Source organism: Haliotis rubra, unplaced genomic scaffold, assembly GCF_003918875.1.
Source record: "Haliotis rubra isolate DU_JTF1 unplaced genomic scaffold, ASM391887v1 Scf552, whole genome shotgun sequence".
NCBI classification, from domain to species: Eukaryota; Metazoa; Mollusca; class Gastropoda; order Lepetellida; family Haliotidae; genus Haliotis; species Haliotis rubra.
In genome coordinates, this window is record NW_025767249.1 from 708,566 (window position 1) to 724,804 (window position 16,239).

At 39.9% G+C, this 16,239-nt stretch overlaps 1 protein-coding gene and 1 long non-coding RNA gene across 2 annotated transcripts; one reads left to right on the forward strand and one right to left on the reverse strand.

Moving 5' to 3' along the window:
- Positions 1-1,113: 1,113 nt before the first annotated feature.
- On the reverse strand, positions 1,114-2,170 carry LOC124253794. The gene is made up of 3 exons (XM_046687642.1): positions 1,689-2,170; positions 1,332-1,561; positions 1,114-1,236 (listed from the first exon to the last, which is right to left on the reverse strand). The coding sequence occupies exons 1-3, from the start codon at positions 2,137-2,139 to the stop codon at positions 1,114-1,116; spliced, it is 804 nt and encodes a 267-aa protein (XP_046543598.1). The 5' UTR covers positions 2,140-2,170.
- Positions 2,171-14,412: 12,242 nt separating this feature from the next.
- LOC124253797 lies at positions 14,413-15,963 on the forward strand. Its single transcript, XR_006892299.1, has 2 exons — positions 14,413-14,665; positions 15,813-15,963. It is a non-coding gene; the product is annotated as an uncharacterized LOC124253797 (long non-coding RNA).
- Positions 15,964-16,239: the final 276 nt, after the last annotated feature.

Genomic DNA, 16,239 nt, shown 5'->3' on the forward strand with positions numbered 1-16,239 from the left:
TTGGGGAGCAACCATTTGCTTTTCAGAGGGTAGGAGGGTTACCAAGTATGATCAAACCTATGTTTTACTGCATATTCTGTATTTGCTTGCCTCACATTGTCGGAAAAGCGATATGGGACATTTTTCGAAATGTCTGTTTTGAATTATGAAGCAAAATTTGAATGTATGAAAATGGTTGCTCCCAAATGTAAAACCTGGTTGAGAAAGGACGTACGTAAATTTTGTAGGACTTGGTGCACATATCCCAAGCCAGGTTCAAACGCTCGCTTGCGACCAAGCGTACTGCTGGAACAGACAAAGAGCAAGTAGACAACTTACATAACATAATCCCAGTCAACGAACCCGAAACAAAGGAACAAAAATAACTCAAATCACCTCAGTGACAAGCCTTCACACGGCATGTTCTCTATTCGCCCACATCCCATCTCGCCCACAGTTTTAAAACAACATATTGGTTAGGGTTTACATAATGATCAACTTGTGTCATACCTATGACTGAAGAATGGACTCTCCTATTTTGAAGATGTGGGCGAATTGAGATGTGGGCAAATGAAGACAAAAGTAATTTACATTTTGTTTTTATTTCTGTAACAAAGTTTCATAATGTTCAGTTCAACTTGATCAGGTGTCCAGCCGCGTCCAGAAACTGTAGCGGTGATCTTCTGCCAGTTTCCAGTTGCTGCTGCAGTCTGTGCAGGCTGGCTGTCCAGGTTCTTGTAGAGTCTGGATCTTGGGCGGACAGCTGCTCCATGCTCAATCTGTCTTCTGGCCACTCTGTTTGTTGTCTCGAGCTTCTTCATTGTGATCACAAACTCGTAAATGTTCGGGTGGTGCTTCTGAACCAGCTTCTTAAATCAAGGTGGAATCCCTCCAAGTGATTGTTTGTTCTTGGCCCAGTGTTTCCATGTTGATTCCAAATGCGAGGTGGGAATCTTGCGTCGTAGTCAACCCATGTAGATGTGATGTAGTCGTTGAACTGGCCGATTCCGTCAACGTCGGGAGACTGGTTCAATACTTCCATCCAGGCATCTTGGATCTGATCCACTGGGAGGAGGGGGAGTGCTGCAGCACGTCGCACGTGGGTGTTGAAGGCACGGTTGTCCTTGTAGGTTTTCACAAGGCCTTTCTCTGAAACCTGCCGCCAAACCGCCTGGGTGAAGTGGAAGTAGCATCCACGGACTTCTGCATCGGGAAGACTCTCTCAGTGGCTCCAATAGCAGCAGCTTCGTAGTCAGTCTGTACAACGGAGGGAGAAAGTTCAACGCCGACAATAGCAAGCACAGAGTCCTTCAAGTAGTTAAACAATCTAATGTATGTATCACGAGACTTGCTTGGCAGCAGGGAGAAGGCGACTGGGAACATCTGTCCATCCACAAGGCAGTGCACAATGTAGACTTGTTGCCACAGGCTGGGACACACAAAAATGTTCCGTCCATGTAGATGGTTTCTGCATTGGCGAGGATGTCCAGCATCTCTGCGGTACTGAAGATCAGGATCCTGTCTTCATCTTCGCTGTCTACAACCAGGAACTGTTGTCCGTCTGTTGTCTCAGTCCAGGAACCTTAAAAACAAGCAAGTATGTTAGACGTTGTTTTTGATGAATGAATGAATGAATGAAGTACACTGTCAAGAAATCAATTGAGCATTATGCAAAATATCAGTAGATAAGTTAATACTTAAAAAGGTACCTGTGAGGTCTACATCAGCACGGGTACGTGGGACTGGTGGAAGAACCTTGGCACGCTGACGGTAGAGTCCAGACTTGATACTGTAGAAGGAAGCAACAGTAGCAGCAGCTTCTTCGTCTAGGTTCTGGGTCTCTTCATTGTAGATTTGCTGGACAGGCTTGATCTCTTCTTGAACGCGTTGTCTAAGTCTGGTGAGAAGTCGACTCTCTTCTTCATTCACTAGTGGAGGATGGTTGTGTTCTGATACTGAAGTGATGTGATCCCCAATGGTGCTGCATCTACCCTTGCACTTGTCGATGATACACTTCCAGTGAGTGGCTACCTGTCTGTCAACGTGCAGTCGATACTTGTGACCTCCGTGTAGAACCTGTTTTCCTCCTCTCTGCGACAACGTGAACTCTGCTTTCTGTAGGTTAGCCATTGCGACTGCCCATACTTTGCAAACTACCATACTTATAGGGTTGCAGTGAGTTACTAAATTGAAAGGAGAGAGAGAAGTTATTTCCGATTAGTAGATACATTAATTAATAATACTCTCTACTTTATTTAGACAAGGCACCCGTGAAGGGCCACCTCCTCGTGGTGGGTGCTGGGTAACGCTAAGAGCCCTTCAACCCCCCGTTGTGGACCCGGGGGCATATTTGGTCCACCAACCCGTTTGCCGTGGGTTGCGCCCCTGTGTCGGTGGAGGAAGGTAGTCTGGTGGTTGAGGGCACTGGTTCCAGGAACAGTGTTCCTCTGCCCAACACACCACTTCGGCCCTGACTTCACCTAGACGGGTGGTTGAATGGGCCCGGTTCAACCAATCGGCTGGTCACGCCAAGCCCTGTGTATGGACTATACATATATCTATATGTCATTGCACACATTTGATTTGGAATTGTTTCAGTTTCGGACTTGGCATCATTGTTCATCCAAAACGTTTGTGATTTTTGAAATATGTTATTATTAACTTTGCCTAGAGTCTTATGCCCAGAAGGCGGTGGCTCATGGGCCAATCTGGTAGATTAGTTATTTCTAACTCTTCTGCTTGAGTATATCATCCGAGTATCCTTGGTGCTGCAAGTCGGAGACCCACTTGTTTTTAGCATTGTCCTTGTGATACTCCGTGGAGGGTGGGGAGCTCGGATGTTGAACCATAATCTATTAGCTATGGCTTACGAAACTCCCCGAAACGTCAGCTTGATACTGATCCTATTGACAACGAACTTAGACTGCCCAATTCAATCGATTACTGGCCACGTTTTCTTGTTCTTGAGACCGAAGATAAGACACCGCTGAAGTTAAACCCATTTGCTGTATCAAAGGGTATCCAAGGCATTGCCGGAGATGTGAAGACTATTAAACGATTACGTTCTGGTGCGCTGTTGATTGAGTGCGGCAAAAGGCACCAGTCAAACAACCTGTTGAAGATTGAAACTTTTGTCGGCATTCCAGTCACTGTTACGGCCCACAAAACACTTAACACAAGCAAAGGAATCGTCAGAGACCGTGATCGGTTGCTGGCTGACATGTCGGAATTAGATATTGTCTCCGAGATGAGAGATCAGGGTGTGTTGTATGTTAAGCGTTTTACAACCCGTAAAAATAATGAAACCATAAAAACCAACACCTATCTGTTTTCCTTTTCCTTACCTACTGCCCCCAAATCGCTGAAGGCAGGCTACTGTAACCTCAATGTTGACACTTACATTCCGAATCCCCTTCGGTGCTTCAAGTGCCAAAAGTTCGGTCATGGCGTGAATACTTGCACATTGTCTGTTGTGTGTGCTCACTGCGGTGGAAAGACACACACAACAGAAGATTGTGACAGTGATACAAAAAAATGTACTAACTGCTCAGGGGACCACCCATCATTCTCAAAGACTGTCCTATTTGGAAAGAGCAAATGGCCATCAACAGAATTAAATTCACCCAAAATATTAGTTTTGCAGATGCAAAGAAGTTGGTCCAAGGCAAAGAACCAACACAAAGCTATGCTTCCATTGCCAGAACGTCAGAAGCAAACTCTACAGTCACCAAATTATCTGCAAGTTGTCAGACCAACTTAACATGGGTTACAACAGATTCTCCTCAAATTATTTCAACTGCCATATCTACTCAGACAGCTGAACCACTTCCTAGTACATCTGAAAGGCAGGCAGGGTCATCTTCAGATCATAAGTCATCCTCTCAGTCCTGTTCACAGTCTCAATCTTCATCTGATTCTCAAGACATTGTTAAGGCAAAACTAAACCGAAGCAAAAACACAGTGGCAGAGCCCCAAAAGGGTCGGAAAATAAAATTCAGCTGTACAACAAATATGGATCTCTTGAGGCCATGGACGTATGTGAAAACGTCCATCCTAGGGCACATAGCTTGTCGCCCTCCAAAAAAGTGCGGGGTAGATCCCCAATAAATCCCCCCAAAAAGATAATGTCTTTGAATAATATTGTACAATGGAACTGCAGAGGACTAAGGAATAATTTGAATGATTTGCAGCTATTAGTCCAGGACTTCACACCATCAGCCATCTGTCTCCAGGAGACATATTTAAAACAGACGGATACATTCGATTTACGTCATTTCAATGCATACCATTCCTTTTCACCTCCAGGTGATCGGGCCACTGGAGGATCTTCGATCCTTGTCAAGCAAAATGTTATTCATAGCCCTGTTATACTTAATACTGGTCTCCAGGCGGTTGCCGTACGACTGACGTTACATGTTGCGTTCACATTATGCTCATTGTACATCTCACCGTCTTCGACTCTTCGGAAGACTGACCTTCAAAATTTATATGACCAACTCCCAAAACCTTGTATCATTATGGGAGATGTAAATGGCCACAACCCGCTCTGGGGTGGTACAACAACTAATGCTAAAGGTAAACTATTAGAAGACTTCTGTTCAGATAATGATGTATGCATATATAATGACGGTTCTAGCACATATTTACATCCTGGCACAGGAACTTATTCAGCCCTTGATTTATCAATTACTGACTCAGACTTATTGAGTGAATTTGAGTGGTCAGTCCACGACGACCTGTGTGGAAGTGACCATTTCCCAACAATTCTCAAACCCGTGAATCCATCTGATGTTCCTCCATCATCAAGATGGAACTTTAAGAAGGCTAACTGGCCTTTATATGAAACTTTCTGTGCTGACAAACTCAAACCTGAACTTTTTCATGATCTTCCTGATGCCATCAAATGTTTTTCAGATGAGCTCAGACACATAGCTGACAAGTGTATCCCCAAATCCTCTGCAGTTCCTCATGTACGTAAACCATGGTTTAACGCTGAATGCAAACAAGCTCGCAAGGCACGGAAGAAAGCTGAACATTATTTCCGTCGCCATCCTATGGTCCACAATTTAAACAAATTTAGAATTTTAAACGCCAAAGCACGGCGTACTTTTAAACAAAATAAACGCCAATCTTGGCGAAACTATGTCTCAAACATCAATTCGCGCACGCCAATATCAAAGGTGTGGAACATGATTCAGAAAATAAAAGGAAAGGGCTCTAAATCTAGCATTAAGCATCTAAAAAAATGGAGATGAATTATTAACTGATAAATCTGACATAGCAAATAAACTTGGAGAAACTTTGGCCAAACATTCTTCCTCATCAAACTATGTACCTGAATTCCAGAAATATCAAAGACAGCAGGAAAAGAAATCTATTAATTTCAATTCAGACAATGGGGAAGACTACAATGAAACCTTTTCGATACATGAACTTCATACTGCTCTTGACCAAGCTCATGATACTGCTTCAGGAGCTGATGGTATACATTATCAACTCCTGAAACAGTTACCTGAATCATGTTTAGAGACGCTCTTATCTATTTTTGATCACATTTGGACATCTGGACAATTTCCGTCGTCGTGGCGCGATGCTATAATTGTGCCCATCCCTAAACCTGGACGTGATCATACTGATCCTTCCAATTATAGGCCAATTTCATTAACTAGCTGTGTTTGCAAGACCATGGAACGCATGATCAACAACAGACTTGTTTGGTACTTGGAAACCAATAACCTTATAACTAATATACAATGTGGTTTCCGTAAAAACCGTAGTACCATCGATCATTTAGTGCGCTTAGAATCTTTTGTGAAAAATGCCATAATTAATAAACAGCATGCAGTGTCGATCTTTTTCGATTTAGAAAAAGCATACGACACAACATGGAAACATGGGATTTTAAAGGATTTACATGACTTTGGATTACGAGGCCGTTTGCCTCAATTTATATCCAACTTTTTAAATGACAGGCAATTTCAAGTCCGAGTGGGTTCTACCCTGTCTGACCATTACAATCAGGATCAGGGTGTCCCGCAAGGCAGTATTTTGTCTGTCACATTGTTTAGTATCAAGATAAACAGTTTATCAAAGGTTTTAAACGATTCTATTGATGGGTCACTTTTTTGTGGATGATTTTAATATTTCTTGTCGCGGTAAGAATATGCATACTATTGAACGGCAAATGCAGCTGTGTTTAAATAAAATACATAAATGGTGTCTTGAAAACGGTTTTAAATTTTCTAAATCCAAAACTAATTGTATACATTTTTGTAGAAAATATAAACCGCATAAAGACCCGGAACTGTTTCTCAATGGCACTCCCATCAAAGTTGTAAAGGAGGCCAAGTTCTTGGGCTTAATTTTTGACTCTCATTTAACGTTTCTGCCGCATATTAAATCTCTTAAAACTAAATGCCTGAAGGCACTTGACTTGTTGAAAGTTGTTTCCAATTCTAAGTGGGGAGGGGATCAAGCTACCCTCCTACAATTATATCGATCATTGGTACGTTCCAAACTTGATTATGGCTCCATCGTTTATGGTGGAGCCTGCAACAGTAATTTAAAACTTTTAGATTCTGTCCACCACCAAGGTCTAAGACTATGTCTTGGTTCCTTTAGAACTTCACCTGTTGACAGCCTCTACGTCGAGGCTGATGAGCCGTCTCTTACACAACGCCGCATAAAATTAACTTTACAGTATATTACAAAACTTTATTCCAATGAGTCAAACCCTGCATATAACTCTGTCTTTAATCCACTATATGAAGATCTGTATAACAAGAAGCCTTCTCTTGTTCCGCCTCTTGGTATAAGAGTGAAACCTTTTCTTTCTGCTGCTGGCATTGAGCTAGAACATATAGCTCCTTCCCGTTTTCTTTCTTCTCCGCCTTGGCAATTGGTAAGGCCACAAGTTGACCTAACATTAAATACATTTAAAAAAATCAGAAACAAATGAATTACAGTATAAACAAGAATTTAGTCAATTAAGAAATAAATATACTACATACAAATCCTTATTTACAGATGGGTCCAAGGATGGTGGCGCAGTGGCATGTGCCACTGTCGTTGGATCCCGAACAATATCTTCTAGAATACCGGATAACAGCTCTATATTTACAGCAGAAGCAAACGCCATCTTAACAGCTCTTAAATATATTAATAAACACCGTAAATATAAACAATATATCATCTTTTCAGATTCTCTTTCGTGTCTTCAGGCTATTAAAAATCTTTCTTGCAAACATCCACTTTTATTAGAAATTATTGAATTGTACAATGAACTTGCTACTGGCCAATGCGACATCGTCTTTTGTTGGTTACCCAGCCACGTTGGAATTTCTGGGAACACGATGGCTGATATTGCTGCTAAGGCAGCCCTCAACAAATCTGTGACACCACTTCTTATCCCATACTCTGATTATAAAGCCAGCATTAGAACATACATCCGCGATCTAATGCAAAAGAAGTGGGACACCCAAGTAGGTATTAATAAATTACATGCAATAAAACCCTACATTGGTTACACCTACTTGGGTTGTCAGTCCAGATTTGAGGAGGTCATTATGCGACGATGTCGCATTGGCCATACCAGATATACTCATGAATATTTATTGAAGGCGAAGATCCTCCGTTTTGTATCCCTTGTGATGAAAGGATCACAGTCAAGCATGTCTTGCTTGACTGCATTGAATATTCCATCACAAGGGATATCTATTTCACATCCAAAACTCTGAAGGATCTTTTTAATAATGTCAGTCCTCATTTAATTATTGCATTTTTAAAAAAATTAGATTTGTTGACTGATTTGTAAATAGTTAAATATTTTATTATTGGTAGTTTAAATTAGTAACTGAGATTGTTAGTGGCTGTACCCTCAAAGGGGGTTGACGTAGCGTAAAATTATTGTCCTCCTGAGGGGGTACGTAAGTCCCAAAACTTTCAAAGTCAATTTAAGAGTACCAGGTTTTTAATCGTAGCATTCTTGTAATTTTAATTGTAGCTAACATTCCTTACAATCGCCAGCAGCTGAAGGGATGGTGTAAATCCAATTAGGGTCCATGCAGGTAGCCAAGGTACTGTAAGTCCCCATGGTCCCTAGTTTGGTGATCTACCTTCAGTTGTTGGCGATCTATAGCCCATTTTTACATTGTATTGTCTTCTTTAATTGGAATATTTTAGCTTTGTTCGCTAGTTTTATATTGATATCTGTGATATTCTAGTTGTTTTACTGCCCTTCGTCGGCAGGTTTTTTATAATATACATATATTTCATTCTAATATCGAATGTTCTCGTCACGATATGGCTGAAATATTGCCGATGTGACGTTAAATCTTAACTCACTCAGGTTAGCCATTGCGACTGCCCATACTTTGCAAACTACCATACTTATAGGGTTGCAGTGAGTTACTAAATTGAAAGGAGAGAGAAGTTATTTCCGATTAGTAGATACATTAATTAATAATACTCTCTACTTTATTTAGACAAGGCACCCGTGAAGGGCCACCTCCTCGTGGTGGGTGCTGGGTAACGCTAAGAGCCCTTCAACCCCCCGTTGTGGACCCGGGGGCATATTTGGTCCACCAACCCGTTTGCCGTGGGTTGCGCCCCTGTGTCGGTGGAGGACGGGAGGCTGGTGGTTGAGGGCACTGGTTCCAGGAACAGTGTTCCTTTGCCCAACACACCACTTCGCCCCTTACTTCACCTAGACGGGTGGTTGAACTGGCCCGGTTCAACCAATCGGCTGGTCACGCCAAGCCCTGTGTGTACTACAATTATGAATTGTTACACAAAATTTTTGGATTTATATAATGATATTTTTAAGTCTTGGCCAATTTTGATATGATAATTTCAAATACACTATTTCATGTATGTTTTTGCCTAGAGTCGTATGCCCAGAAGGCGGTGGCTCATGGGCCAATCCGGTAGAATTTATCTTTTCAAGATTTTTTCTGCTTGAGTATACCCTCCTAGTATCCCTGGTGCCGTCTGTTGGAGACCCATAGACATGAGGCATCGTCCTTGTTGACACTCCATGGTGGGTGGGGAGCTAGGAGGGTGAATCATATATACTTTAACCATGGCACCCCCACTCAAAAAACGCTCACATGAATCAGATGATTCATTGTCTTCAGAGGATGAAGCTCAAAGTATTATCACCAACCCTGAAAATTGGCCTCGCTTTGTAGTCATGTGTGCCCCCGATGGTGGCCCTGTTAAACTGAATCCCTTTGCTGTTGCAAAGGGTATCGAAGGTTTGGCCGGAGACGTTAAAGAAATAAAAAAGTTGCGATCTGGCTCCCTGCTAATCGAATGCAGGAAACCAATCCAATCCAACATTCTTCTGAAAACAACATCTTTAGCAAATGTTCCTGTGGAGGTGTCCCCTCACAGGACATTGAATAGCAGCAAAGGCATCGTCCGTGATAATGGACGTTGCCTATCAGACATGAGCGATATTGAAATCGTTACCGAATTGCATTCTCAAGGGGTAACTCATGTCAAACGATTCACGGCTAAAAGAATAATGAAACCTTGAAAACAAATACTTATTTGTTCACGTTTTGTATGCCAGTTCACCCACAATCACTGAAAGCAGGTTATTGCAACTTGAGGGTGGATACTTTCATCCCCAATCCTTTAAGATGCTATACTTGTCAGAAGTATGGTCACGGGGCCAAGTCTTGCAACAATCCAGCTGCATGTCATCGATGTGCTGGAACATGCGAAGACAGTATCCTTTGTGACAAAACACCTCTTTGTGTCAACTGTGCAGGTTGCCATCCTTCTTCTTCAAGGAATGTCCTTCCTGGAAGTTGCAATCAAAATTTCGCGAGTGAAGCATGAGCGAAACGTGTCCTTCTTTGAAGCTAAACAGATTGTTCTTGCTCAAGAACATTTAGGTCCAAGTTATGCTGCCACTGTTTCGGCTTCGGTTCAGCCCTCTACACCAAAAAAATGTTTCATATACTTCAGTAGGTTGCCAAACCGACTATACGTGGGCTAGGACTTCTGCTCCTACCTTGGTAACTGCTGAAATTCAAGCGAGACCTTCAAAGGTGACTTCAAGTGCTCAAACCATGCCTTTGCAAACTATCACTCCGTCTAAGGCACTTTCTGAGACAGACACATCCTCATTTCAGAAGCAACCATCTGACAAAAATGTGAAAGTAACTGTGAAGAATCAATCCAAACCAAACTATGAAAACAAAAAAGAATCAAAGTCACAGAGCCCCAAAAGGGTCGACTAACCAGGTCAAACTTTACAATAAGTTTGGATCCCTTGAGGACATGGATGTGTCCGACCACAGCCATGGTAGGACACATAGCTTGTCACCCTCAAGGAAGGTGAGGGGTAGATCTCCTGTCCATCCGCCAAAGAAATAATGGCTTCACCTCTAATTCAATGGAATTGTAGAGGAATTAGGACTAATTTAAACGAGTTACATCTATTAGTCCAAGATTTCAAACCATCAGCGTTCTGCATACAAGAAACCCATCTGAAACAGGCAGATAATTTTGACCTACGTCAGTTCAGTGCATATCATTATTTCTCTCCTCCTGGCGATAGAGCGTCTGGTGGAGCATCAATTTTGGTGAGGAACAATATTATACATAGCCCTGTCCCACTTAAAACAAATCTCCAGACCGTTGCAGTTCGCCTTACATTACAGGTTGCTTTTACTTTGTGCTCTCTATACATTCCGCCTTCATCAACTGTTCAACTTTCAGATTTACAAGCTCTTTATGATCAACTACCTAAACCCTGTTTAATCATGGGGGATTTAAATGGCCACAACCCACTCTGGGGTGGTATTAATACAAACACCAAAGGTAAATTACTGGAGGATTTTATTTCAAATAATGATTTATGCATTTATAATGACGGTTCACAGACATATTTACATCCTGGCACAGGAACATATTCAGCTCTTGACTTGACTGTTGCTGACTCTAACCTACTGAGTGAATTCGAATGGTCGGTCCATGACGACCTCTGTGGAAGTGACCACTTCCCAACAATACTGACACCTGTGAATCCATCTGATGTTCCTCCATCGTCAAGATGGAATTTTAGAAAGGCTAACTGGCCTTTATATGAAGCTCTCTGTGTTGACAATCTGAAACCTGAACTTTTTAATGACATTCCTGATGCCATAAAATGTTTTGCAGATGAACTAAATAACATAGCTGACGAGTGTATCCCAAAGTCCTCTGCAATTCCTCACGTACGAAAACCATGGTTTACCAATGACTGCAAACAGGCTAGGAAGGCCCGGAAGAAAGCCGAGCACTATTTCCGTCGCCATCCTATGGTCCACAATTTGGACAAATTTAAAATTTTAAACGCCAAAGCTCGACGCACTTTCAAGCAAAGTAAACGTCAATCTTGGCGAAACTATATATCAAAGATTAATTCGCGCACACCTATATCAAAGGTGTGGAATATGATCCAGAAAATCAAGGGTAAGGGCTCTAAATCTAGCATCCACCATCTAAAAGATGGGAACACATTATTGACTAGTAAATCAGATATTGCAAATAAACTTGGTGAGACGTTGGCCAAACATTCTTCCTCAGCAAATTATGTACCTGAATTCCAAAATATCAAAAACAGCAAGAAAAGAAAGCTATTAATTTCAATTCAGATAACGGGGAAGACTACAATGAAACCTTTTCGATACATGAGCTTCATACCGCTCTTGATCAGGCTCACGATACTGCTTCTGGAGCTGATAACATACATTATCAACTCCTGAAGCACTTGCCAGAGTCATGTTTGGAGACACTGTTACATATTTTTGATGATATTTGGACAACTGGAAATTTCCCTTCGTCGTGGCGTGATGCTATCATTGTGCCCATCCCTAAACCTGGACGTGATCATACAGATCCCTCTAATTATAGACCAATTTCACTGACAAGCTGCGTTTGCAAAACCATGGAACGTATGATCAACAACAGACTTGTTTGGTACTTGGAAACCAATAACCTTATAACTAATATACAATGTGGTTTCCGTAAAAACCGTAGTACCATCGATCATTTAGTACGTTTAGAGTCTTTTGTAAAAAATGCCATGATTAATAAACAACATGCAGTGTCGATCTTTTTCGACTTAGAAAAAGCATATGACACTACATGGAAACATGGTATTTTAAGAGATTTACACGATTTTGGATTGAGAGGCCGTTTGCCTCAATTTATATCAAGTTTTTAGCTGACAGGCAATTTCAAGTCCGCGTGGGTTCTACCCTGTCTGACCATTATAATCAGGATCAGGGTGTCCCACAAGGCAGTATTTTGTCTGTCACACTTTTTAGCATCAAAATTAACAGTTTATCCAAGGTTTTAAATGATTCAATAGATGGATCACTTTTTGTGGATGATTTTAATATTTCTTGTCGTGGTAAGAATATGCATACTATTGAACGGCAACTGCAGCTGTGTTTAAATAAAATACATAAATGGTGTCTTGAAAACGGTTTTAAATTTTCCAAGTCCAAAACTAATTGTCTACACTTTTGTAGAAAATATAAGCCGCATAAAGACCGGAACTATCTCTAAATGGCACTCCTATCAAAGTTGTGAAGGAGGCCAAGTTCTTGGGTATTATTTTGACTCACACTTAACGTTTCTACCACATATTAGAGCACTTAAAACTAAATGCCTGAAGGCTCTCGATTTGTTAAAAGTTGTTTCCAACTCAAAGTGGGAGGGATCAAACTACCCTCCTTCACTTATACCGATCATTGGTACGATCTAAACTTGATTATGGTTCGATCGTATATGGCGGAGCCTGCAAAAGCAACCTTAAATTACTTGATTCTGTTCACCACCAAGGTCTAAGACTTTGTCTTGGATCATTTAGAACCTCTCCAGTTGATAGTCTCTATGTTGAGGCAGATGAGCCTTCGATTTCCCAACGCCGTATTAAATTATCCTTACAATATATTACTAAACTATATTCAAACGAATCTAATCCTGCATTTAATTGTGTCTTCAATCCTCTTTATGAGGATTTGTATAACAAAAGCCTTCTCTTGTTCCGCCTCTTGGGCACAGAATTAAACCATTCCTTTCTGCTGCTGGCATTGAGCTGGAGAATATATCTCCTTCTCGTCTTCTTTCTTCTCCTCCTTGGCAATTGGTGAGGCCAGAAGTTGACTTAACATTAACCACATTTAAAAATCCGAAACTAATGATTTACAATATAAACAAGAATTTAGTCAATTAAGAAACAAATATAATACCTATAAATCCTTATATACAGATGGATCCAAGGATGGTGGCGCGGTTGCTTGTGCCACTGTCATTGGGTCCAAAACAATATCTTCCAGACTACCCAATGACAGTTCAATTTTCACAGCAGAAGCAAACGCCATCTTAACAGCTCTTAAATATATTAATAAACACCGTAAATATAAACAATATATAATATTTTCTGACTCTCTTTCTTGCCTTCAGGCAATTAAAAATCTCTCTTGCAAACATCCACTTTTAATTGAAATAATCGAATTATATAATGATCTTGCTACTGGCCAATGCGACATCGTCTTTTGTTGGTTACCCAGCCACGTTGGCATTTCTGGCAACACAATGGCCGATCTAGCTGCCAAGGCAGCACTCAACAAATCTGTGACACCACTTCTGATCCCATACTCGGATTATAAAGCCAGCATTAGAACATACATCCGCGATCTGATGCAAAAGAAGTGGGATGCCCAAGTAGGTATCAATAAATTACATGCAATCAAACCAACTATCGGTTACACCTACTTGGGTTGTCAGTCCAGATTTGAAGAGGTCATCATACGACGATGTCGTATTGGCCACACAAGATATACTCATGAGTACCTATTGAAAGGTGAGGATCCTCCGTTTTGTATCCCTTGTGATGAACGAATCACGGTCAAGCATGTCCTGCTTGACTGTGTTGAATATTCCATCACAAGGGATATCTATTTCAATGTCAAAACTTTGAAGGATCTTTTTTATAATGTTAATTATCATTTAATAGTTGAATTTTTAAAAGAATTAGATTTGCTTACTGATCTGTAAATAGTTAAATATTTTATTGTTGGTAGTTTAGATTAATAACTGAGATTGTTAGTGGCTGTGCCCTCAAAGGGGGTTGAAGTACTGTAAAATTATTGTCCTCCTGAGAGGGTACGTAAGTCCCAAAGCATTCAAAGTAAATTTAAATCTACTGTTATTTTAATCGTAGAATATATGTTCTTTTAATTTGTGGCTTGAATATCTAAAATTGCTAATAGCTGAGGGATGGTGTAAATCCAGCTAGGGTCCATGCAGGAAGCAAAAGTAACTGTACCTTCAGTTGTTAGTCCCCATGGTCCCTAGTATGGTGATCTACCTTCAGTTGTTAGCAATCTATAGCAGTAGAAATCGCCTCACTTTATATCCAACGTCAAAATAAAATAACCTAGACATTTGTGATAACAGGCCAATTATTGCAGAATACTGTTCTCTGGTGTCTATTTATCATGTACACAAAACCCAAGAAAAATCAAGAGTGGGGAAATATGTTTTTGGGGGTGTCCAAAAAAGGTCCCAAAGCTTTGTTTTCAGCAAACTACACAAAAACAGTTGTAAGAAGATAGCACCGTTGCTATGTAAACAAACAGCTGTCAACTGCCAAGCTCCTGTCAAAGTGGACCAAATCTGGGTATGTATGAATAAAATTGAACACAGAAATTTACCAAATGCATATAAATAACCCTCAGATGCAATATCCACATGTTAAGCATGGACATATATTAAATAAAAATAGAAGAAGGTGACTTTGCAACCACTAAGCAGAAACATGATGACAGTGCCAAACTATCAATGTTATATTCTGCAAGTATGATTTTAACTTACAGTTACAAAGTTACATGCAGTACAAATAATAGCCATATACTGGCAAGTTAATTCTGGGCTAGTTTTTACACACATTAGAGTCAAATCAAAGACTTCAAGATCTTTTTTCATGGTGTTACTATAAATAGACTGCAGCCATCTATGTTTACTTTTCATAATTAGTTGTTTATATTGAATTATAACCTCACTACAAGGTACATAGCACTTATTGATATTATACATCAATTATGCTTGCCTAATTAATTAACATTAGTCCCCAAAAGTAATTATGTTTCAAGTTAATAAAAAGCCTGTATTGATGCCGAGGTCAAGGTCAAACACTGCAGAAAATATTTTCTTGACAACAAATTATAGATATGTGTATGTCAAAACCCTTCAGATGTAAATGTACTGTTTTACTTAGAATATCACCTGCAAAATATTTTTGATAGTGTTATTTTTATGGAACTATATAATTCAGGAATATTTTACTTATTAGGTGATATTTCAATACATATTTCAAGTGAAAGAGTTTATATTCTCCATTGAAACCCAGTATATCAATGCAGATAGTTTGAGATAATGTTACAAAACTACAAAACATGTGCAACAAACTTGCATGTTAAACAACCAGTAAAGTTTTATGTTTGAAGTTTAGATGAAATATCATTTCATTTCCACTGTTCTTTAAGTGAATATACATAATATGCATTCTATTTATTGATTATTAAAACAGAAAGTTGTTTGTAATTTACCATGTCAAAATATGCTTATTTGTATTTATTTTTACTCCATGCAGATGTTTTGGGAAAATATAGAGTGTACTATGTATCTCAGTAAGTGAAATATATAAGATGTGAAACAGGTTTATATATATTTTCTAAATAATAATTGGCCACAGAATATGTATTACCATGTCCAAATATGCCTATGTTTAATCATAAGTTTAATTGATTTTTTTATTTTCTTTACAGATATGTTTCGATCTCCAACATGACGTGTCATTTGTCACAATGGTTCAGGAGAAGTGAAACTAAGAGGCAAGGGTTTGAACACTCTACTCAAAGTATTAACTCTTTGTAATGATTCTTTACAATCAACTCTTTAATAAAAAAATAACTTTTGTCCATGAAAATGCAGAAAGTCATACTCAGCATAATCGACCATACTGAAAGCTCACAAAATAGACATCAATGAAAATACCCAGCCATGTGTATTGAGATCAGGGAACAGTACTTTAACAACTACTGAACTCACTGCCTTATTTATGCAAATAGGAGTGATTTGGAAGACCTTCAATAACATCCAAATAGAAATTCAGCAATCAGCAATATCAATATTTTCAGCAGAGGAAAAAAAGTATTCTGCAAGAGACCGTTCTCAACTTCTGTGAGAGAGAAG

Excerpts from the sequence above, each read along its gene's own strand:
- LOC124253794 (XM_046687642.1), bottom strand. The coding sequence starts at position 2,139 with ATGGTAGTTTGCAAAGTATGGGCAGTCGCAATGGCTAACCTACAGAAA. Across the intron at positions 1,562-1,688 it reads TGCTGATGTAGACCTCACAG|GTTCCTGGACTGAGACAACA; the intron begins GTACCTTTTTAA and ends CTTGTTTTTAAG. Across the intron at positions 1,237-1,331 it reads CGCCTTCTCCCTGCTGCCAA|ACTGACTACGAAGCTGCTGC; the intron begins GCAAGTCTCGTG and ends TCCGTTGTACAG.